The following is a 24,815-nucleotide window of genomic DNA, read 5'->3' as shown; positions in this document are numbered from 1 at the left end:
ACCCTGATGAAGATTTGCCTGACCTATAGCAAGAGCCTAAGCAACACACTTATGTATTTGGTTGTCTCCTTAAGATTTACCAAACCTAGGATACCGAAAATGAACGCTTAACTCTGGCATGGTGCATGCCTGCTTCTACTTCATTGATTATTTATTGATGTGACTACTATCACCCTAATTAACGCAAGTGTACTTTTTATATTTAATATATTTACCCAGGCTTGGATCATCAACCAAACAACAAAATTTCAACATGCCTAGTCAAGAACTCAACACAAACATTCCCTCCACACATACACGTTTTTTCCAGACACACAACTCAGTTCACCAGCCAAACAAGCCCCTAACTCGCGGGAGCTACCGAAGTCATGGCAGGGATATCTTACTGAGTTAAAAAAAAATCAGTAATACAATGGCAGATCAAAGGAGAGGAAGAGGTATGGGTAAGAGCAATACAGCTACCGAATATGAGAGGCCCAAATTGCCAGCTAGGCCTAGGTAAGTCGTAGGAACATCCTTCAAGGTGCATGTCGCCTTAGAAACTGGGGGCGATCGCACGCGAAGCAGCACCGTGCCGAGACTACTCGCTCCACAACGCGGGCACATCTATCTTATCCTCACACCGTGCACCCTCGAACCCATTGAAGAACCTGTGGGTAGCTTTGGCTCCGTAGATTACGTTTGGTCACGAGACGAGCGATTATGGAGTCGAAAATCCTACGGTAGAAGGGTGAGGGAGAATGCCATGTCGACGCATTGTTGAAGGCATAAGAGGGCAGCCGAGAAGAGGAGTTTGACAAGTCTCGCCAGCGTAAGATGGTGAGGTGGAGAACCGCAATACAATCATAAGGAGCCGAGCTCTCAAAAAAAATCACAAGGAGCCGCGGTAAAAATAAAAAGTGGATTAAGCCGCGGCGTGCATCAGCGGACGGGCAAATGAACTGACACCGTGTTTAGTTGCAAACTTTTTTTTCAAACTTCCAACTTTTCCATCACATCAAAACTTTCCTACACACATATTTCCAATTTTTCCGTCACATCGTTCCAATTTCAACCAAACTTCTAATTTTAATGTGAACTAAACACACACTGAGCAAGTGACTGACATTTAACGGATTTTCAAATGGTTGGCTGATTTTCTTGTGTGTGTGTCACTGTGCTGTAATCTGTTTCGGATGAATCACGAGCTCATGTACTCTGGTCGTTGTATGAAATTCGAATCATGTTGAAACAAGAACAATGGAAATTGGCAGAACCGCACAAGCAGCCTTCCAACCCCATCTTGTTCGCTGGAGGTGAAATTGGACACATGTGAATACAATGACACCCCCATCATTTTCATCGCAGATCTATCGAATTACTTTCCCACATAAAAGACGGATGCAAAGATTGACCGATCAAGTACGGGCACTCTATGAACGGCCCACAGCGTAGGCTCGAATCTCTTGCGATCCACTCGTTTAGGCTAAGCCACATCCAGTAACGACAAATAAGTTAGGGAAAAATGGGTGAGTGAAGTGAAAGTATATGCATATCGTTGCAAGTCAAGAGAGAATCCTTTACCATGTGCCATGTTCAGATGTTCTCTTCTCCTCCTCTGGCAGACATGACTGACAAACCCAAGGGAATCTGCAAGCAGATCGGTTTTCAGACCCACTCCTGCGATGATGGGTGATTGCCGGATCGATCTGGAATTTTTTTTAAAAGTAATATGATTTTAATAGAAAATCGCAAAACTATAGGTCAGTTAGACGAAATCACAAGTTTAGCACCCTATCGAACAACCGTGGTTCGATAAGGTACCTATCGAACAACCACAGTTCGATAGGGTACCTGTCGAACTGCCGACAGGTGATTAAAAAAATTAAAAAAAGAGAAAAATCACTGTTGCACACTGTTCACAATACCCTATTGCACACTATTCACTGTAGCGCGCTGTTCACGCAACCCTATCGAACTTTGGCTGTTCGATATGTCCCTGTCTAGCATTGTAGTGATACTGTTCATGTAATTTTTTATTTGTTTTTGGACCACCTACCCTGTCGAACTGACGCAGTTCGACATGTAGCTGTCGAACTGTGGTTGTTCGATAGGTATCCCTGTCGAACCGCGGTTGTTCGACAGGGTGCTAAACTTGCGATTTCGCCTAACTGACATATAGTTTTGCGATTTTCCATTAAAATCATATTGCTTTTAAAAAAAATTCGATCGATCTGTCCCAACAAACACCACCGGGATGCGCACCGAAGCAGGTCACGACGACAATCATCGCTCCCTGGAAAAATATGTACTGTGTACTCCATCCGTTTTAAACAGCCTCGTTTATGTTTATACTTATTAGCTAAAATTTAATGTTTTAATTTTAAATTCAAGGTTGATTTTCACGGTTTTTTTTATTGAAGTTTATTTTTAGCCTTTGCTTTTAGATATCTAAGAACATGTATATAAAAGTTTTATTCATAAATTATTTTTCGTTTACAAATATGCCATTTGATTTTCCCCAATAAGCCAAACGATCGGACTGAAAATAAAAAATCAATCTATATTTATGGTACTAGATAATATATCATGCTATTAGTTGGTTTATTTTACGACGAATGAAGTGTTTTTGTTTCGCTTATACTTATACTTATAAGTCAAAAATTAAAATTTTAAATTAATTTGAATTTGAATTTTTGGTTTCCTCATCGTAATTTATTTCATAGCATTTGCTTTTGTGTCGCTAAGGAGATGTATATAAAAGTTTTACTCAAATAATTTTTATATTACTAATATACGATTTGGATAATAAGCATATTAATAAGCAAAACAATAGAGCTGAGAGTATGGTATAGGAGAAATATTAGTAGTACTACAATATTGCGGTAACAATAATCATATTCAATTTGGTTCTATAGTACATTGAGGACCATTTTAAGAAAATTATAATCAAAATTGATGTCACCTGAAAAGCCTGCAAACCTACTGCAACAGTAAAGCGAATGAAACAGTACGCGGTATCCTGCTGGCGGAATAAGTTCACTTTTACTCCCTTAATTAGTGGTCGAATATCAATCATACCCCTGAACTACAATACCGGATATTGACCCCCCAACTCTTAAAACCAGTGCAATTTGACTCTCTCGGCGGTTTTGGAGGGTGGTTTCACTGACGTGGCGTATACGTGGCAGCATTGACTCAATCTTCGTTCCACATGAAGCTAACGTGGCGCTTACGTGTAAAAAATAAAAAAAATATGAGCGGGACCCATTTGTCATACACAACAAAAAGGGACCCACTGAGATGTGGGTCCATATGTCATCATCTTCCCTTCATTCCTCTCCTCTCTCTCTCTCTCTCTCCCTTATCTCTCTGGATTGGATCGGCGGGCGAGGCGGCGTCGGGCGGGCGCTGCGACGACGACGTGCGGGCGAGGGCTGAAGCGGCGGCGGCCTCGGCCCGCACGCCCGGGCCTACAATGCCTCCAAGCATACCATCGTGATGCCGCCTGCGAGCTCGGCGCCCATAGCATCCGCGGCCGTCTCCTCCGCCGGTGAGCCATCGATGGTGAAGGAGCGGCTCCGCGTGCTGGGCCACCTCGTTCCCGGATGCCGGAAGCTCCCCGCGCCGATGCTGCTTGGGCCAACTATGTGGCCGCGCTGGAGATGCAGTCAAGGCCATGTTCTCATAGACCTCTTGGCCGCCACCGCCGGTGACGCGTGCGACAGGGGACGCCGCGTCAACGGGCAGCGAGCGGCACATGACGTCGGAGATCGAGCAGTACCGCCGCAGCGACGGCGGTGGGGCGGCGCGACCATGCGCTTGCGGTGGCGATCGATCCCCTCGTCGATTAGGATAATGAGAAGCTAATACACAAAGCCATTTTGATTTCTTTCAGCTTGGTTACTGGCAGCAATCGATTTGGTTGGTTGCCTTGTTGATCAATCGGAGAAGGAGGTGAAGGTCGCCGGCGTATCGCTATCTTTCCTATTTTTCTGTGTCGATTGCATCACGGCCCTACACGGGCTCGACGGCGACGCCGTCCGCCACGGGCGAGCTCACCAACGGTGGCCATGAACTGTGTCGCGTCGAGGTTGTCCGCCACCACGTGGCTGAATTGGAACCTAACGACGAAGCCGCCGGACACGAATGCGGTGACCTAGACGAGCAGCACGAGCTCACTCTCCTCCCCCTCCGGCGTCGGCCTCTCCTCGAGTCTCCTCTCCACCCTGGCAGTGTTATTGTCGTCGTACTGCCACTGCCGCCGCCGATCCGGTCCATACTCGCTCCGTACGATCGTACCTCTACCTCCCACTGCCGTGAGCCGCCGCCATTGTTCCCTTAGTCCTCCCATTACCGCGAGCCTCCGCGGCCGAGCCGCCGCCCCCGGTTCTGCTACGCCTCCATGCTGCCGACCGCCGCTGCCAACAAAGGAAGATAGAGTATAGGAGGGGAGTCGGTAACAGGGGGCCCCACTTTATTTTTTTAATTTATTTGATGACTGGGGTGTCACGTAAGCGCCACGTCAGCGAACCGCCCTCCAAAACCGCCGAAGGAGTCAAATTGCACCGGTTTTAAGAGTTAGGGGGAGATATCCGGTCTTGTGGTTTAGGGTCACGGATTAGGTTTCGATCACTTTTGAGGGTCACAAAGTGTACTTATTCCCCTGCAGGCTTGTCACTGTATATGGGCCAAATTCTCAATGGCCCTGGTTCGAGCAGGCCTAGCCCAGCACAGATCAACCCCTTTTTAGGCCCAAGTGTCTGCGTAGGCCCATCAAAAACCGATCCGGCCACTCTTCTCCGCGGGAAAAATCCTCCCAAATTCGTCCTCGACGCGGCGCGGCGAAAACAAAAGGAAAAAGCGAAAGCCGCGCGCGCGCGCGCGCGCGCTCACGCATCCCGCGCTTCTCCCCGAGCGCAACTCGAAATAAGAAGGGGGGAACCACTTCACGGATCAAGTGACACACGCACGCGCCCCACCTGTTTCCCCCATTCCGCGTTCCGACGCCGAGTCCGGCGCATGGAGCGCGGCGGCGGCGGCGGTGGCGGCGGCATGGACGCGCTCCCCGACGGCGTGGTGCAGCACATCCTGTCGCAGCTCAGCAGCGCCCGCGACGTCGCGGCGTGCGCCGGCGTCTCGCGCGGCATGCGCGGCTGCGTGCCGTTCCTCCCGGCGCTCTACTTCCCGCGGGGCGCCTTCGACGCGGCGGGCGGCGCGGCCGCGGCCGACGACGCCATCGGGCGGATGGTGGAGGCCGCGGCGCGGCTGGAGGAGCTCGTCATCTACTGCCCCTTCTCCGCCGCGCGCCTGCCGCGCTGGCTCGCCGCGCGGAGCGCCTCGCTGCGGGTGCTCGAGCTGAGGATGGACTCCGCCGTGTCCTCCGGCGCGGGATCCGGACACCTGGACTGCATCGGGGCCGTCGCGAACCTCGAGGAGCTGAGGCTGTGGGGGCTCACGATGACGCGCGCCCCGGCGTGGGGCCAGCTGGAGCGGCTCCGCGTGCTGGAGATCGTCGGCGCCGCAGTGCGGGACGTCGCGGTGAACGGCGCCGTCGGCGCGTGCCCCAACCTCACCGACCTCGCCCTCATCGGGTGCGAGTGCTCCGGCGCGGTGGCCATGACGCTCCCCCTGGTCGAGCGCTGCCGCCTCGACTTCGTCGGCTCCGGCAACTGCTCGCTCGCTCTCGCCGCGCCACTCGTCGAGTCCCTTGAAATCCAGGGCTTCTGCTGGATCTCGCTGCAGGGAGGCATCAGACTCAAGCACCTTACAATTGCCAAGAACACTGGTACTGGTACTAGCACAAGAACTGATCCTTTCTATCACCCCTGAATTAACATTAGATTTTTAGTTCATTTTACATGGTCTAATGCGATAAATTCCGGGGAAATTCTAGGGAGCGTGTACAATATAGAGATTGGGAAGCTCCCAGAGTTGGAGAAGCTCTCGCTGCGCGGTGTTCAGTGGAGCTGGGGAGCAATCAGCTCGGTGCTGCAGTGCGCAAGAGAGGTGAAGTATCTTGTGATGAAGATTGAGTTCTGCGGTGATCATGATACTCTCGAGCCATTCCCGGAGGTGGATCTTGTTGATTTCTTCAACAGCCACCCGAAGCTCATCAAGTTTGAGATCCATGGCGCCATGTTTGCTGCCATGTGCCAGAAGAACAGCCTGAAAAATGTGCGTCACATCACATCATACCACTTTCTTTCAATTTCAGATTGGTATATGGTCGCTGGTTTTGCTACCAATGCAGTTAGATTTGTCTAATTTTACATTGTCAATGCAGTTGGATTCAAGGTTCTCGATCCCTTGCTTGGAGGAGGTTCTGATCACTGTGCGTTCACCTCTGAACGCTGAGCTGAAGCTGAACACTCTTGAGTCCCTAGTCAAGTACAGTCCCAGGATGCGGAGGATGGTCGTCAGGATTTCTCAGATGAAGAACTGCCATGGGTCCGCAGATGGCTTCTTCGAAGAGATTTGCAAGTTCATGTATATGAATAACGGGAGAGTGCGGATCGAATGAAAGAAGGAACAGCAGCAATCCTGAACTGAAGTCGAATTTGGGGCTTGGTTTGACTACCGTGAGTTGCAGCTGGACCAACAATAATTTTATTGAGTTATGTTCTTCATTTAAATTTTTTCAAGTTGTGCTATGTTGTTTATTGTTGTTCATCTGGTCTGGAGTGGAGTGAGTGAATGTTAGTTCATCATGCTTATATTGTACTTTGAAGTTTGAATCAGTCTAAAATTTTCTGCTTGAAAATTGCACTGTTCTCGGTTTTCTTCATTTGTATTACTGTGATGTTTGTAAACTTGATTTGTGGAGTATAATCTTTGACAGTTATGGCAGTAGTAGAATGGATGTTTTAAGAGTGATGTGACTGAGTACTATGATAATTTGCAATAACTGGAACGGTCATAGACTCAGTTTCAAAAATGGCAGCTTATATCTCGAATAATAATTTCTGTACAATTCATAGGAAGTTTGTAAACCTCAATCTAGCAAACGAATGGAATCTTAACCAGCAAAGTAGATCCTCATTGGAGAGTACATTGTACACATAAAAAGAGTATAAAGCAGAGCCTAATCTATTTGGTAAAAAAATCATACAAATGGTAGGAACCTGAGAGCAAAATTAACACATGGCTCATCCTTTGGTGCTCTTTTTCAGAACGTATAGTTAAGGATTGGGCCAAAATGCTGTCTATTCTGAACATATACAGTTCTTGGTACAGACTAGCAGAATTTTCATCTCATCTAGATGAGTTTCTTCTTCCGAAAGAACCGTTTGAGGTGCCACAATTGCGCAATTGAGGCGATAACGCAGACCGAAAGGGACATTAAGCTCAACCATGTGATCTTAAAATTTGTCCAATCACTTACATCTCTCATGTCTGATTCTCTGCATTCATAACCAAGTGATTAGATAGATCATCAGTTCATCACCAATAATTTATAGAATGAAACAAGTGTACTTACTTGGATCTGAGGTACATCAAGTTTCCATGGACTGCTTGAACAGCTGTTTCTAGCTTGGTTAATTCCAGTGCAACTCCCTGTTCATGAAAAAAAAATTAGCAAGATATATCAAACCAAAGAATTCGAAATTGGGCAAGAAAGATGTTTAAATTTCCAAGTTTAGGTGCTTGCCTCGAGTTTATCTATCTTGGCAAGAGCATCCCAATCTTTTGTTGCAATCCCAGTTTTCCAATCAAGATTGAGGTTTACTACCAGCTCCTTATCCAAGGTATCCACCGAGAAGCATGCCAGATAAACTCCAGGTTCTGCTGTGTTAAATGAAAACTGGCCCTGCATAACCTTCTCCCTGTGGTGTAAGACTTTTCCATAAGGCGATGTCACCTGCAGGAGCAATCCAAGAATAACCTTAAAAAAAAAAGAAGAGCAATAATCCAAGAAGATTCAGTATTCAGATTACCAAAATGAAGGAGCATTGAATTGAACAATACACAATAGCAAACATGATCATTTTTTCGCGAATGCGCAAAAGGATTGCGCGTCAATATATTAGAATAGCAAACATGATCATGATAATGAGATGTTCAAACATGATCATGAGATCATCCATCTCAATACGAGCATAACCTGGATGGAGAGTATGGGGCGCGTTGGGTACCCATCGAAGAGGATGTCGTAGTCACCGATAACGACGACGTTTGATTGGATTCTCTCCGAGAAGCACTTGGTCGCTGTTGTAGATAGCTCCATCCACACCGCCTCGCCGTCGGCCACCAGGCACCATAGCGCCAACGCTAACACCACGCTCCGTTGTGCCATAATCGCCACCGCCTACACGAGCTGAGGTTGCTGGGAAAGGCACCAAATGATCACTCTATCTTTAGAAGGGCCATTTTTCTGCTTGATATGAAGTTGCCAAGAAAGGCTGGAGGCCGGAATTAGGAAAATGGAAAATGGTAAATGTTCTATGCATGCAACCTTCCAGTTTTATCGCCATAAGAAAAACATGGCACTATAACAGAGCCATAGGCTTATGGTGCTCCTAGTTTAAGCCCAATTTCACATGCATTTTATTAATCACTAAATCCAATTTGCATAAACACCATAGACGATTATCTAATATGCATAAACACCATAGAAGATTATCTAATATCCTTAGGAATATATAAAAAGTTTACATGTTCCAAATGGGTTATCAATTAGAGCAGTCAGAAGAATATTTTTTTCTTGATGAAGACTTTGCAACCGTGTAATTAAAGGCATCATCAATACATTATTTTAACATTTTTTTCTTTTGTCCTCAGCTATTGTCCCGAGCGGCGCAGCCCAAGCAGCGCCTCCCCCCCTCCTCCTCCTCGGGTCGCCATGCCTCTCCTCCCTCCTCGTTGCCAAACGAGCTCGGACGGCGTGAATCAATCTCCGGCGTCGCGAATCGTTCTCCGGCGGCGCGAACTGATCTCTGACGACGCAGATCGAACGCCGGTGGCGGATTGAGCTCGGGTGGCGCGAATCGGTCTCCGGCGGTGAGAATCGAGCGCTGGCGGTGGATTGAGACCGAGCGGCACTGAGAGGTGGACGGCGGCGAGCTCCTCGACGCGGTGGTGCAGTTAGGTGATGCGGGCTTCCTCACCGGCCACCGAGACGAGCTGCTCGTCCTCCCTCTATTTTCCCATGCGGCGCGGGGCACGAACTGTGGGCCCGACTGACGAACTGACATGAGGAACGGGTGACCAAACTTGGCTCCACGTTCTTGGCAAGGTAAGGCCTTTCACAGTGCTCCAGCCTGGAGCGTTGCTTCATGCGTCCACATAAGCTGCGTGATAGCATGGAGGAAAAAAGGTGTGGGCCCTCGTCCCTTCACTAAGGTCTTCTTTTCTCAGCAAGGATCCGAGGAATTCACTCCAAAAAGCTGAAACAAACGCATGCAGGTGCAGAGCAGTTCAAAAAAAGGAAGCAACAACACAGGTCTCGGTGAAAGTAATGTTGGGTTGGGGTTCCTGTCAAAGCATTTTGCACTGTGAGAGAAATGGATTCGATGTGCATTTGTCCTATGTGGCATATGAGGTAACTCAAATGAGTTGCTTGCACTGCTACAGCCCTAACGAAGGACGCAAACGTGGCATGGAATCTTTGACATGGCTCCCTGAGGCAGAATGACACGTGCCCGCACTGTGAAAGCCCTAACACTGTTCTCTCTATGCCACTGTTCTCTCCAACCGCTCTCACCAGGATACCACCCGACACGAAACGAGAAAATAAAAACAGAAATGATAGAAGTGAAGCGAGCTCAAACCCGCATTGTTTTAGTTCAATCATTTGGCTGAGCAGTTGGGGTGCGCGCGGGCGCGCCCGCCGGCCATGGATAACCTGGCGCTGCTGCGGGGAATCCTCGGCCCGGGGGTCGCCGGCGCCGTCTTTGGCGTGGGTTGGTGGTTCTGGGTCGACGCCGTCGTCTGCAGCGCCGTCCAGGTCTCCTTCCTCCACTACCTCCCCGGTGAGAATCCCCTCTCAGTTTTTTTTTGGTGCTGAACCCGTTCGAACTAATGTTGGAGGCTGTGTCGCGGAATCCAAGGATCTTCGCCTCGCTGGCGGCACTCATGTTCAACTGCGTGAACTAGAATGAGATTGGATACAATTACTACTTGTCTTACGGCGACGACTCCGAGTGGAGGTTAGGTTCTTTCTTGGATCGGAGTGCTTAACTAGGGCTTACGAATTTAGTTGCTACCCCCAACCTGTGGATATCTGTCCAAACGATAAAGGTTGCAGACTCTGTAATGCCATCGATCTGTTCTTTGTTGCTAGCTGACATAATTATCTTTATCAAGAGTGTAAGGTGCTAGAAAGTAACTTTTCCACATTTTTATTTGACTCTGGTACATGGTAAAGCCAATACTCCCTCCAGTGATGACTACTTGTTTTGGACATCGATACTGTATCCAAAATACAACTTTCATTGATTTCTATTGTAATGTGTCTGTAGCACCTACTAAAATTACAATATTTTAAAAAATTACTTATCAAGACAATCAACATTTGTACACATGGTTTCCATTAACCCAAGCAAAATCAAAAGATATCAATACTCACCTTTGAAGGTTTGACTAGAGGTATGTTTTTTAATGACCGAGGGGAGTTCGCGTAACTCTTTTTTTGCTGCTGTTTGTCACAAAATCATAGCCCATATGTCAATATTACATACGGGGCTTGTTTGGTGTGCTACCATACCAAAATATTGGCAATGCCAAAACCTAGGCAAGATTTGGTAGTGCCATTTTTTTTGCCACTAATGTGTATTGTTGGCATATTTTAGTAGCAAACCAAATACTAGCAAAGTACTATTCAAAGTGCCAATAATTTGGTAGTGCCAATAATTTGGTAGTGCCAAAATGGCCTACGCTTTTGAATTCAGCCTTTTTTAGGGCTTCTTTGGTAGTACGTTGGCCTTTTTAGTTTCTTGTCTTGTAGCTACGCTTATTATTATGTTTAGGAAGTAAAACTTTGGTTCAAGAAGTAAAATGCAGACCTAAACTAGTAAACTACTAAACTGGTGTCCTGACTCTAGTATAGATTGGTGTAAAATGAGTTTTTCTGGTCGTTTATGCTGCTGTGGAATTTGGACTATCAACTGGATAGCTTTCTAGTGTTACAGTTATGGCCTCACCAAGCCATGTATGCTGATGAAGATAGTAATAGCTTAAATGGGGGAAACTGCTGAAATATTTTAAATGACAGTTATCAGACCTATGCGAACCTGAGAAAGAAAAATTGTGATGCCATTCTAATTGGCATAAAGAAGCATACTGTGATTGACGTTTGATAAGGTTATTACATAGTTATTTTGGTCTAAGCTAATTGTTCTTCATCGGCACATCTTTCAACTTTGCTTCATGGTAAAAAACACTGGAGATTTATTTATTTTTCTGTCGGCAAAATTGGTTATATAGCATCAAAAGTTCACGTTTTTAGTTTTACAGCACCGAAAGTTACCGGTTCACTTTAATAGCACCCAAAGTTCACCATGTTCCCATTTTTAGCACTTCCGTCAATTTTTTCGTCCGTCTTGATCGTTATTGATCCAGCCACACACACGATATGACATTTCTACCCCTTATTGACATGCATTATACTTGTACTTGTGAGGGGTAGAAATGTCATATCGTGTGTGTGGCTGGATCAATAACGATCGAGACGGACGGAAAACGATCGAGAATTGACGGAAGTGTTAAAAATAGAAACATGGTGAACTTTGGGTGCTATTAAAGTGAACCGGTAACTTTCGATGCTATAAAACCAAAAACGTGAACTTTCGATGCTATATAACCAATTTTGCCTTCTCTGTCATCTTTGACTATCTCAAGAGGGTAATAACTAATAAATAGAGGAAAGATTAGTACCGGAACACTCTTTTGCCGAATTAGCTTGTAATGGAATAACTCTTTTGATACTGCATGGATTTTTTTCTTACTTGTACCATATTTCTTTATTTTGCAGAGTGAAGCTTTGGCTCTTTGTGGCATAGCTGGTGCAGTTGGTTTGTTGGTGCAAGATGCTTTGACTGACAAGGGCCCGTCTGTGTGGACTGGTGTAGCTGGTGTTCTGCAATGTGTCCTTGTATTGATAAGGTATTTCTTCAAGCTTACTCAACTTGTTTACATCTATGCATTGTGGATTTCTGTCGACTATTCTGATTTATGAATTTTGGTCATTCTTACAGTGGGGTTAATTTATTGGACTTGCCACAGTAAAGATTGATTACAAAAGCATCATCAAACTTCAAGGTGAACTGGTTGTCTGGTACTATCGAATCAACTGTATTCCTTCCATATTATGGTGGTAGCCAAAACTGTATATTCTAATTCCACTTTCACCTAATGAAAATATGATGAACCTCTAGGTGCCATATATCCAGATAAAAATTATAGTCAACTTTGAGGGCACTGAAGTAGAAACTGAGAAGACAAAAACGCTTTAGCATCATTGAGCTAGTGATGATCCCCTTGTCATTCCAATACCAATTAGATTATTCTCCTATGCTGTGCATACTTTTGGGTAGTGACTAGGGTAGTGGAAGTTGCACACCCCCACCAAAATTCTAGTGTACGGGTGGTTGGGTGTGGCTGTGTGGGGGGATATTTAAAAATCTAGACATGCATCTGTAGCAAGAGAAATCCCTGGTAACAGGAGGCACTTCTGTGTGACGAAGTTGTCTGTAATTCTGTATTCACAACTTCAACATCATACAAAAAATTCTTCGTTTTCTAAAACAACAATACTCTGCAAAAGTCAAAATATTAAAATTAATGATATTGACACTCTTTATCATAAAGAACAATTCTTGGAAGTGGTAGAGTAAGGTTAACATTACAACTAGTTTTTAGCTCTAATTTTACAACACATTACCTACACTATACATGTCCCAATACACTGCAACAATTACTCGTTTTGTTTGTTTGAGTACATTTTGTTCGTTTGTTCTTAATCTACTTATTTTGTTTCTTTCCATACTTGAGCTCACGTACAGATTGTCTCTTGCATAAGGGACAACCTCTCTCCATATTTTTTTTAAAAAAAGACAAATGACAATCGCCATTTTTCTCTTTCAGGTAGCATATTATTTTTGAGTTACCAAAATTATTCTCTATGAAAAGGTTACATAATTTATTGCCATAATATTTTGTTAAATAACCCGCAAATAACAAAAACATTCACAATGTGCAGTCAATTTCTATAAATTTTTGTTGTCGATTGATGTCTTTCAGAATATTTGGAATATATGAAAATGATACTACCTCTTTTTTTTTAATATATGACACTATTGACTTTTGAAATAACGTTAGCCATTTGTTTTATTCAAAAGATTAGTGTAAATATGCTAAAGTATAAATCATACTTAATTTTTTTAATGATAAAACATGTCACAACAAAATAAATGATGTTTATATGAATTTTCTGAATAGGACGAATTATCAAATGGCATATCAAAAGTCAAAGGCATCATCTATAAAAAAAATAGAGGGAGTATATGTATAATTGTCTTAGAAATGTCATATTATTATAGCTTTATCACATTTCAAAATATATTTGAAAAGTAATTACCAACCAGTATTCTGTTTTGGATAGCACATTGCCTAAGTGCCCAATCGAGTATGTAAGTGTCAATTTAAAATTTATTTCTGGTGCATTTTCTCTGACCACATTGCTTGACTGCCTGATAGAGCATGCAAGTGTCGACTTCAAATTCATTTGTAGTGTATTTTTCTCTGAGCATATGCTTTGAGTGCCTGATTGAGCATGCAAGCGTCGATTTCAAATACATCTGTGGTGCATTTCCTCTTATTCTCTTTTGTCGTTTCGAAACGTCAATACTTGATCGATGAATCCTTTTTATTATTGGATATCTTAATCCGGAAGGCTAATAACATTTTCAGGGAAAAATAAAAGGGAAAATTGTAAGAACAACTGTGTTAGTAGTAAGAGTGTTTCAGATTTGATCACACTGCGTGGGCGCAAAGGAGAACTTGTGGTGTTGCACATCGAAGAGTACGTGCATGTTCTGCTGCTGGACGTTGCCGATGATGGACACGCCGGAGCCGTCCGTCGTCTTGCCCACGGCCAGGCACATCAGCCCGGCTCTCGGCTCCTGGAAGTAGTTGTCCCGCGGCAGCACCATCGCCGCGCCGCCGTCGAAGTGCAGCACCAGCGGCGGAACCTGCACCGCCTCCATCGCCGCCGCAGCCGTGCGGCGCGGCAGCACGAAGCAGAGCTCGTAGTCCTCGACGGTCCGGTTCGCCACCGGCAGCCTCACCACGTCCATCACGGCCTCCTTGACGGCCTCGAACGCCGCCTCCACGAGGTACGCCACCGTGCTGCCAGAGTCGACGATCGTGCCGCCGCCGCCGTCGGGCCTCATTGCGAGGCTCGCCGCCGGCACGGCGAGCCGCTTGTGCCCGAGCGAGATGCCAACCAGCGGCACGTAGTAGTAGACGGTCTCCACCGGATTGCTCACTATCGCGGTGGTTTGGATCGGCCTCGTCGTCTTGTGCCTGGACAGGTCGGCCATTGCGCCGAACAGCAACGGGCTCGTCTTCTTGTCGGCGAAAGGGGTGAGGCAGTAGGAGAATCTCTGTATTTTCAGCTGCGTGATGAGGGACAAGCTCTCCGGGCTAAGCCCCAGGATGCCGGTGGCGCCGATGAGGCTTCCGGCGGAGAGCGCGCCGCAGCCGAAGCCGAGGCGGAGGGAGACGGCGCGGCGCGCGCCGAAGGTGAAGGTCTCCGACGCGAGGACGCCGACGGCCGCCGCGCTGCCGTACACGTCCTCGTAGACGCACCTGTTCTTGCTGGTGCAGTTCTTGAAGCTGAACTGCCCCTCCTGGCACAGCCTGTCGCTGCAGGGGAGGAAGGCGAAAGTGGAGGACTCGCCGGGGTCGTAGACCGGCGGCGAGCCGTGCCTCGCCGCCGCGGCGGTGGAGGAGGACAGCTTGCACTGCGTCCAGATGAGGTCGCTGCCGGTGTCCACGATGAGCTTGCGCGGCTGCACGATGCCGACGGTCAGCGAGTGTCCCTGGTCGCTGAGCAAAATATTATTGAAGCAACTTTTTATCATTCAAAACTATTATCCCATCGGTGGGAACCGTTTCTTATCTACAGCGAGCACCAGTGGCTCCGGACCTGCCGTCCGTCCGGCGAGACGGCGTGCGCACGACGAGTGCGGCTGATACGTTGCGTGAGTGGCTAATGATATGCTCAAAGACTAGATTCGATTTTAGTTCAGTGCAAAGCATCATGTTGCCCCCACGAGTGAGTTGCTTAATGGTCCTTGTCACCCCCTTGTGATCTAGTATGATTATAAGATGGTGTTGATTTCAGTGTAAAGAGACATTGCAACCTCTGATTAACAAACTCACAAATATAATAAGTACTTATAACACGCATGTTTGGAATATCGTTTGGTTGACGTTACCGGCTTTAATCCAGCGACGGGTTAAAGCCAGCCTAATACCCAGCCCATACCATGATGAGATGCGTGCCAATTTCTCGCGAAGTTTCATGTGGACCTGAGTATTTTGAGCCATACATGTGAATATCGCCCAGTAGCACCTGGGCGAAATTTTGTGGGGGTAAACTGAATGGTAATCAACTTATCAGGTAAATGTAATGTAATTAAATGTAAAAATTTTGAGAAGAAAATGTTCTAGTGTAACAATTTGACAAACATGTACAAGAAAACTTGATAGTAAGCGTATGGGTGCAACATACAAGATGGGTTATAGATGGCCAAATGGTTCGGCTCTGGCCCGGGGCTTTGGCCTGACCCAGGCACGGCACGGCCTGACCGATGTCGGGCTCATGCTGGCCTAGCCCGACCGTTGGGCCATGACTGGGTCTTTGCCTGGGCACAATGGGCCAGCCCGGCACAACTTAGTCCAACGATCAGGAGGCAAAATGCATGAGGGGGTAAAATAGACTTATTTCAGCCATATCAAGCACAACCCAATGACATGAGGGAGGCAAAACAGACTTATTTCAAGGAGAAGCATAGTAGGCTTTCATACCTTCGGGTCGACCTGACATGGCTCGAGCCTTATTGGGTCGTGCCTGGGCTGTTGGTGTAGCCCAGGCGAGCATTGCCCGGTCTGGTGTATAGGTCGGGTCATGCCGACCCAACTGATCTTGGTCCTAGGTCTGGTCGTGCCCGGGCCAGGCCGGGTGGCCCATTTGGCCATCTATAATGTGGGTTGGATTGTTTTAAAACACAATACAAATATAGACGCTTAGAACACGTGTAGACTCACTCATATAAACATGCACACGCATATCCTACCATACGAGCACCTCGAAAAGGTTGGGCTGCATATCCTTGGATTGACAAAGTCACCGCGTACACCTCACCATCAAGGGGTACGTCATCAACCACTAAAAGAATAATTAGTCGTAAATACGAACAAATTTAGGACTTGAAATCAGGTGAGAAGATTCCCATTAACCAGTTGAGCTACGATTTTAGTACAAATACTTAAAGAAGTGATGCAATGACTTACTTATTTCAAGTACTTTTTTCTATACGCATTTAGACTGTATTCGGCAACCCTTGTTTTCAACTTCACTCCCTTGTTTTTGCACGTATGTTTTTCGAACTGCTAAACGGTGTGTTTTTTTTTAAAAAAGAGAACTTTCTATAGGAAAGTTGCTAGAAACACATTAATCAATTTTTTAAGTTTTTGAAACTGATACTTAGTTAATCAATTAATATGTTACCTCATTTTCTGGGCATGAGAACTGAGTGCAGAACCTACTGGTTCGAACGCATTTAAGTACTTATTTAATCTATACATTCGTGCAGATTTGTATATATATACTTAATTTTTTTTCATTTTAGTAACTAGAAGTTAATTAAATTTTACTATATAGGAAGTTTTGTATTTCGGTTGAATTTTTAGAAGGTGAAGAAAAAAACATCCAAATCGATGATGCAAATTAGATGATAACCTTAATTCTTATAAATTAAATCTAAAATTATAAGGTAGTATATGCATGATTGCTACCGACATTATGCATATACCAATGGTATATGATGTCATACCGACATCATGAAAGTACTCATCTACCATTGTTTAATCAAAACAACACATATATAATCAAATTGTTACACCAGAATACAAAATTATCAAATTATACTAGAACACATTCACGTAGTATTAAGTCGATCGGTGGACTTAGACGTTCAATTCTCCGTGTATACGCGTACACGACGTACGTGGATTTGGGGTAATAAAATACTGCACAAATCATACATGGAGACATGGTACTGCGATAGTGCAGTAGGCCAGTCGCGTGACTACTCTATCTATCGACCTGCGGCTGCAACACCGACCAGCTCTGAACTTATTGAGTCCCAAAATGAAACGGAAAAAAAAAATTCAATCGATCCTACACGATGTTGCACGGCGCCGGCACGAACGACAAGAGGCTATTCGCGATGTCGTACAAAATGTGCATGTTCTGCTGCTGGTAGTTGCCGATGATGGTGGCGTCGCCGGAGCGGATCATCGCCAGGCACAGGAACCCGGTGGCGCCGTCGATCAGCATGTAGTTCTCCGGCGGCACGGTCATGTTGGCGCCGCCGTCGAAGTGGAGCTCCATGTCCGGGACCGTCACGGCCACGCTCGGCGGCGGCGGCCACGGGAAGCACGTCTCCAGGCCGATCTCGGTGTCGTTCGTCGGCGGCAGCGGCCGGAGGACGGACACCAGCTCGCGGCGCACGGCGTCGTACGCGTCCTGCTGGAGCCAGGTGAGCGACGTGCCGGAGTCGATGAAGACGCCGCCCGTGCCGTCGTCGTTGATGGCGAACACCAGCGGGTCGATGGGCAGCCGCTTCTGGCCGAGGCTGATGCCCTTGAGGGACATGAAGTAGAGGGACGGCAGCGCCGCGTTGACGACCAGCGGCGTGGACTGCACCGGCGAGCCGGAGGAGCTTGCGTTGGTGCCGTTGAGCGTCGCGAACACGCCGAAGTTGAGCCGGCTCGGCTCCGGCGAGAGGAACGACGTGAGGCAGTAGGAGAACCTCGACGGGCCGAGCTGGCTCACCAGCGACAGCGGCCCGCGGCCGAGGCCGACCATGCCGGAGCTGTTGGCGAGCTGGCCCGAGTTGATGTTGCCGCAGCCGAACGCGACGTCGGACACCATGACCTTGCTCGAGTTGGCCGCGCCGAACGTGAAGGTCTCGCTGGCGAGGACGCCGGCGGTGGACGCCTCGTCGCCGTAGTAGTACTGGTACACGCACACTGATCTCTGGAAGCATGCAGGGTACGGCAGCGCGGCGCACAGCGGCGACCGGCACGGCACGAGCCGGTACGTGGCGGACCTCGCCGGCCGGAAGTAGGGCGTGGGCTGGTCGGCGCAGAGCACGCACGGCGCGCACTGCGTCCAGATGAGGTCGCTGCCGGTGTCCACCATGGCCGTGTAGCGCAGCGGCGGCGTGCCGATGGCGAGGTCCATCAGGTACTCCCCCTGGCTCGCCGCCACCAGTATCCTCGCCGCGGTGATCGGGTCCACCACGGGCGCCACCGTCGCCGCCGCGGCGGCGACGGCCTGCAGCGCCGCCACGCGGGCTCTGCTCCGGCGGATGGCGCGGGTGACAAGCTCCAGCTTGGTGTAGCTGCCGTGTGCGTCGACGTGTCGGAGTTTGAGCTGGAAACCGACGCCGCTGACGCTGCAATGTGAGGCCGGCAATAGCGTCGCCGCAACGAGAGCCAGCACCAACACTGGACTTGCCATTTTGGAGTAGTTCGTTGCAAGCGCGCTGGTCAACTAGCTGAGCCAAGGGGGAGGTTGTATGTTGGCAATTTGCAAGATTCTGTGAGCATCTTATATACAAATTTAAGCAGGCTACTGCTTGACATCAAAGATTTTTTTTATTTTGAGAATTACACATTACAACATAGACAATCACAACGCACGCACGTAAACCCTACCCCTATGAGTATCTTCGAAGACTGGACCGGTAAATCCATCCTAAAAATTGACGAAGTCATCATAGGTGCCTCGCTGTTAATGGGTACATCGCCTACCACTGAAAGCACAAAGCCGTCAAATCCTAAAAATGTCGCCTACCACTGAAAGCACAAAGCCGTCAAATCTTAAAAAATTTACTTCCATAAAGAGTCGAACCTAGGACGTAAAGTGCTACTGAGACTCCTGTAACCATCTTTCGCTTGACATCAAAGATTTGACCACTGTCTATTCCCACGTGCAACGGCCATATATGCATAGCACTTTACTTGCTTTCATTCCTATAGTAACAAATGGCGACCTCTAGAGAAGGTGGATTTTTATCCTCAAGAGATCATCCCCTCATTTGTACGTGTTAAGGAAATAGTAGTAGTTAGTAGTAAGAAATTTAACATGATATATCAATATATAATATATCACTTTATTAACATGTAAAATTAAATTCAGCCTATATTTGTTTCTATTCATATATTTAAATTTTAGTCTATAGGTTTATGAAGTGATATACCATATATTGATCTATCAATGTTATTTTTTTTTAGAAAAATGTTAATTATTTTTAGGTGATATATAAGAATGAACGGACATCCCCTGGGACAAGTGGTAGACTTTTCTCTCGAGCGATATAGATTAAGATAACAGATAATCAGATTTTTTTTATGTGTGATTAACGAAGGACATCGTGAATTTAAATAAATACTCAGTTCAACAAGATACATATTCTTTTTTTTTGAGGCAAAAACAAGATACATATTCTTGGAATCATAAAAGAAAATTTTTCATTCGAAAGATCTGCCGAGGACTTTTCAGAAAAGTGTTGGTCTTAACTTTTCCTGGCTCATTTGGCAGTTATTTTTTGCACCAAATGCTGTGCCTCTAGACTGTAGTGCTATGAGGATTGTCGAAAGAGTATCACATCCAGTTTAACCATTTTGGACAAATAAATATTGAAAAACCAAATGACACATGTCCTATAGAGTTTGACTGCGGCAGAGCAGAATTTTGGGAGTCCAGCGGCACAGAATTTGGGCACGTAAAATCGAGGTGGAAACTTGTAAACGATGCACAGCTTTTAAATTGAAACTAGAATAGTTTTCAGTTCCGGGTGATCAACGCAAACTCACGAGGTTTAGAGATCTGTGATCATACCTCGGGGCCCCAACTAAAATGTGATTCTTATATGCACTCCTGCAATCCTGCATCAGGCTGTCACACAGATCAATTTGATCAAATCACAACATAAGTGTCCCACTGTTTTCATGACAAGATTGTTAAGTTTATGAAGACTGATAAGGGCTCTTTTAAATCGCAGGATTAAAAAAACCGAGAAATAGAAAAAAAACACAAGGATCTGATAGGATTTTTTTTTAACTAGGGCTGGGAAGCCCCCATTTCCATTATCAGAAATGAAACAATATTACAAGATTTCGATAGAAATGCAAGTGCAAAATAGGGAATTTCAAAATACATGAATGACCGTTTAATTGGACCGCAGGAAAAACGCAGGAATTAGATGAGAGATATAGATTGAAAGGAAATTTTTCAAGAGGTTAGAGTGGATGTTAAATTTTCTATGTTTTTCCTTTAGAATCATAAGAATAGGAATGTTTTCTACGTTTTTTTCTTTTCTCATTTCTACAAATCAAATGCATGAATAGTGTAGGATTTTAATTCCTTTATTTTTTTTCTCCATTTTTTTTGTCCAATTCAAGGGGCCTAAAATTGCCGTTGTTACTGTACCACCATATATACATATACAGTTCCAAAAAAGTCATGTATATAGTAGTCCTTCGAAGATACACATATTCAAGAATTGGAATTTTGGAATATAATCACCTCAACAAACTCAGCTGTTGAGCTGTTGCAGAGACATTCAGTAGTCGCCTGGCAACAAGTAGTAAGCATGTTTAGGAGTTCCCAAGAATGTTGCTTAAAACGAGCTAGATAATATGAAGCGATGAGTAAAATACAAGGTAGCTCCACTTGCGTACCGAGGCACAGAACGGAAAAAAAAAATCTGTCCAGGGTGCAGGCCAGTTTGTATGGATCCGAAGCGTAAGAACAAAGCTTAACGCTCCTTGGTAGTAGGAGTATTGTGTAATATCGGGCGGGAATAATGGTTTCTTATGTTGTAACATCAACTCGGGCGAGCTCGCCAACAGCTCCGGCATGCATGGTCGGCCTCGGCCGCGGGCTGCTGTCGCTGGTGAGCCAGCTCGGCCCGTCGAGGTTCTCCTACTGCCTCACGTCGTTCCTCTCGCCGGAGCCGAGCCGGCTCAACTTCGGCGTGTTCGCGACGCTCAATGGCACCAACGCCAGCTCCTCCGGCTTGCCGGTGCAGTCCACGCCGCTGGTCGTCAACGCGGCGCTGCCGTCCCTCTACTTCATGTCCCTCAAGGGCATCAGCCTCGGCCAGAAGCGGCTGCCCATCGACCCGCTGGTGTTCGCCATCAACGACGACGGCACGGGCGGCGTCTTCATCGACTCCGGCACGTCGCTCACCTGGCTCCAGCAGGACGTGTACGACGCCGTGCGCCGCGAGCTGGTGTCCGTCCTCCGGCCGCTGCCGCCGGCGAACGACACTGAGATCGGCCTGGAGACGTGCTTCCCGTGGCCGCCGCCGCCGACCGTGACCATGACGGTCCCGGACATGGAGCTCCACTTCGACGGCGGCGCCAACATGTTACATCCAATTCTAAGTTTATTATTTTGTAGAGGAAGTACTACAGTATCGCAGTACCATGTCTCCACGTATGATTTGTGCAGTATTTTGTTACCCCAAATCCTATAGGATGTGTTTGTATAATGGGAAATGAGAGGTGAGATTGGGATTGAGAAATAAATGAAGGGTTAGAATTAAATGGAGGAAGGAGAATGAATGGTTAGGATTGAAAGATGTCTGTTGGTGGGTTGGAAATTATTTTCCTATCCCATTAGAATTGAGAATGAATGCTCAAGCAAGCACTCAAACATGTGCTCAGAGAAAAATACACTACAAATGGAATTGAAATCGACACTTACTTGCTCTATCAGGCACTCAAGCAATGTGGTCAGAGAAAATGCACCACAAATGAATTTTAAATTGACACTTACATGCTCGATTGGACACTCAGCCAATTTGCTCTCCAAAACAGAACACTGGTTGGTAGTTACTATTCCAATATATTTTGAAATGTGATAAAGCTATATAATATGACATTTGGAAATACAAAAGACGTCTTATAACAAATCTCTTTTAAAATAAACTCGCATGTTAACTTGGGACGCTTTTAAAAATTTTAAAAAGACTCGCATGCTAACTTGAGATAAAAGTCGGATTCCTAATTACAACTCATGATTTTCTTAAAAAATATATATATCCAAGCGAATTCCCACAATTATTTTCACCCTAGCTAAACTATATAACAATAATAATAAGACTAAAATAGCCTTCACCGTGAACACGTAAAGATGTAGTCTGGAGGGGGGGTGAATAGGCTTTCCTGAAATTCACAAACAAATCATAGCGGTAAATTCAGCAGACCCGAAACCTCCTGGTGTGGAACACCGGAACTTCCGGTCTGCTCAGACTGTCCGGAACTTCCGGTGTTCTAACCACCGAAACTTCCGGGCAACAGAAAAACCTGAAGATTTAGCAATGACTTGAACTAAATTGCACGAATTAAACTACAGGAAGACAGAGCAAATGCACAATCACAACAACATGCACAGAATCATCACAGGGAGGACAAGGGCGATTTTTTCCTGAAGTTCGGCTCTTGCAATCCTATTCTCCGTTGAGGTGCTCCAAAGAGCCGGGTCTCGATTAACCGCTTGTCTCACTTGTGCAAAGAACCCAGAAGAAGTCCAAGGTCTTCAACTCAACACTCCTAGGTCATTTTCTAGAATTTGAGTGACCACCAAGATCCAACTCGCAAATCCTTCTAGAAAAGACCACAAGTGCAAGTTGCTCTATCTAGGAGAACCTCTAAAAACTCAGCACAAGAATCTTTACTCACTTACCTCGTTTCCTTGCGGAGGTAAGGAAAACCTTCACAAATTTTCCCGGGACATTCACAAGATCTTTGGAAGCTCGCGGGAGACACCTAACCATCTAGGAGAAGATCTCCAAGAGTAATAAGCCCAAGTGACAGCCCACAAGATATCCAAAGTGCTCAAACAAACCTAATCTTTAAACCTTCTCCAAATCACTCCTACACTCTCATCTATTCTCTCAATCTCACAAGAATGGCTCAAGATTTGAGTGGAGGAAGCAAAGGGATATTGGGAGAGGCTAGAAGAACCTAAGGCATGAAAGAACTGAAGTGAAATGGCCAAAAGGTGAGCTGGGTACGATCTGGATATATATAACGGCTAGGTGACGTCATCTAGCCGTTACTCACATTTTTGAATTGGAAGAGGTCTGGAACTTCCGGACAACACTTAGGAAAAATTCTCATCTCGCAAGGTCCGGAAGTTCCGGGTCCAGGGACCATTCCGGCCAGCCTTCTATGTCCGGTCTGGAGCTATTTGCAAAAATGGCTCCCAAAAATATTCTAACATAAGGAACCCACTGAGAGCACTTTTTATATCCCAGAACCACACTTGGAATCCCTCTTAATAGTACGGTTTTTCCTAAAACTCGATTTCAAATATTAAACTATCCTATTGACTTTCGAGCTTCAAGTCCGCTTCGAATGAATGTTGTAGGGGGTCTCTAAGCATCTCTTGTTCACCTAAGTTCACCTTGGGACTAATCACCTGAATATCTCAATAAACACATTAGTCCCTTAACCTTATTCATCATTAATCACCAAAACCCACTAGGGGGATAAATACAACTTCAATCTCCCCCTTTTTGGTGATTGATGACAATAAGGTTAAAGCTCACAAAAGATTTGAAATAATATTAATGTTTTGAATGGATAGAAGTGAATAAAACTCCCCCTAAATATATGCATATGGAAAATATGAGTGAAGCTCATATGCATACTGAGAAGGGACCAAACATGGAGAGTTTCCTTCAACCCTATTCATTCGTGGGATGCAATAAGAGCGAGAAATAAATATGACACTAAAAATAAATTACATGAAAGGCACTCAAGGATAAAATTAACATTACATCACAAAACAAGAAATAAGGCAATCATAGCATGAAGTGATGCAGGGATTAAATTTAGCACCTAACAGTCATTACATCCACACATAGATAGAATTTTTACATGTCCAAATATATAGAGGAGTGAAAGGGGGACAAGGAAATTGGACCCCCTTTGATTGCAATTTTCTCCCCCTTTGGCATCAAGGCACCAAAAAGGGACAAAACCACAAGGAAAGAAGCGGATCAATCCTCGTCTTCGTCGGAAGGCACAATCTCAATGGCAGCATCAGAAGGGACTTGCTTAGACTCATCACCAGAAGCAGCCTTCTCAGTAGCAGCATCACTGTCCTCAGCATCACTCTCCTCTGCAGCAGAATCCACAGCATCCTCTGGATCAGTACGTGGTGACTCTATATCCGGCAGCTCATCACCATCATCATCATCATCATCATCATCATCACTGGATGTGGAGGAGTCCTCACGGAAGGAGTGAGAGGGACCCTCACCGGCAGCCACATCCCTAGCAGCCTCATAAGCAGCAAATGGATCCTCATAGGCTTCATCCTCTAAAACATCTGACGCATCCTTGCCTGCAGCCCTCCAATCTGCCTTCTGACGCCTCTCAATCTTCTTGACTTTCTTGGATGTCTCGGCACACATACAAAAAATTGCTTGAAGCGCCTCCTTGATGGGAGAAGAAGAGCTCGTGCGCTGAGGGCAACTGAAGAGGCGGCTGAAGCTGAACCTATAGTAGACCGAGATGGAGGA

At 46.0% G+C, this 24,815-nt stretch overlaps 4 protein-coding genes and 2 pseudogenes across 5 annotated transcripts; 3 read left to right on the top strand and 3 right to left on the bottom strand.

Moving 5' to 3' along the window:
• Nucleotides 1-4,937: 4,937 nt before the first annotated feature.
• On the top strand, nt 4,938-6,831 carry LOC4345801 (F-box protein At1g10780). Of its 2 annotated transcripts, none has more exons than XM_015793385.3 (3): nt 4,938-5,767; nt 5,876-6,156; nt 6,266-6,831. In XM_015793385.3, the coding sequence occupies exons 1-3, from the start codon at nt 5,002-5,004 to the stop codon at nt 6,500-6,502; spliced, it is 1,284 nt and encodes a 427-aa protein (XP_015648871.2). In that variant the 5' UTR covers nt 4,938-5,001; the 3' UTR covers nt 6,503-6,831. The 2 variants fall into 2 exon arrangements, with proteins under 2 accessions (XP_015648871.2, XP_015648870.2); XM_015793384.3 differs by having other exon boundaries at nt 4,938-5,773.
• A 76-nt stretch (nt 6,832-6,907) lies between these two features.
• LOC107277290 (transmembrane emp24 domain-containing protein p24delta4) lies at nt 6,908-8,367 on the bottom strand. Its single transcript, XM_015794100.3, has 4 exons — nt 8,084-8,367; nt 7,631-7,840; nt 7,460-7,536; nt 6,908-7,382 (listed from the first exon to the last, which is right to left on the bottom strand). Exons 1-4 carry the CDS (start codon nt 8,273-8,275, stop codon nt 7,238-7,240), a joined length of 624 nt encoding a protein of 207 aa, XP_015649586.1. The 5' UTR covers nt 8,276-8,367; the 3' UTR covers nt 6,908-7,237.
• A 1,447-nt stretch (nt 8,368-9,814) lies between these two features.
• On the top strand, nt 9,815-12,211 carry LOC107278322 (uncharacterized; annotated as a pseudogene).
• Nucleotides 12,212-13,825: 1,614 nt separating this feature from the next.
• Nucleotides 13,826-15,325, bottom strand: LOC4345800 (aspartic proteinase nepenthesin-1). The gene has a single exon (XM_015793880.3). It carries the CDS (start codon nt 15,060-15,062, stop codon nt 13,941-13,943), a length of 1,122 nt encoding a protein of 373 aa, XP_015649366.1. The 5' UTR covers nt 15,063-15,325; the 3' UTR covers nt 13,826-13,940.
• A 1,824-nt stretch (nt 15,326-17,149) lies between these two features.
• On the bottom strand, nt 17,150-18,791 carry LOC4345799 (aspartic proteinase nepenthesin-1). The gene has a single exon (XM_015793959.3). The coding sequence runs from the start codon at nt 18,731-18,733 to the stop codon at nt 17,387-17,389; it is 1,347 nt and encodes a 448-aa protein (XP_015649445.1). The 5' UTR covers nt 18,734-18,791; the 3' UTR covers nt 17,150-17,386.
• Nucleotides 18,792-20,924: 2,133 nt separating this feature from the next.
• On the top strand, nt 20,925-22,613 carry LOC107281963 (aspartic proteinase nepenthesin-1-like; annotated as a pseudogene).
• Nucleotides 22,614-24,815: the final 2,202 nt, after the last annotated feature.

Source organism: Oryza sativa, chromosome 8 (genome assembly GCF_034140825.1).
Source record: "Oryza sativa Japonica Group chromosome 8, ASM3414082v1".
NCBI lineage: Eukaryota > Viridiplantae > Streptophyta > Magnoliopsida > Poales > Poaceae > Oryza > Oryza sativa.
The sequence above is the reverse complement of the archived record's forward strand: the minus strand, read 5'-3'. Positions and strand labels throughout refer to the sequence as shown.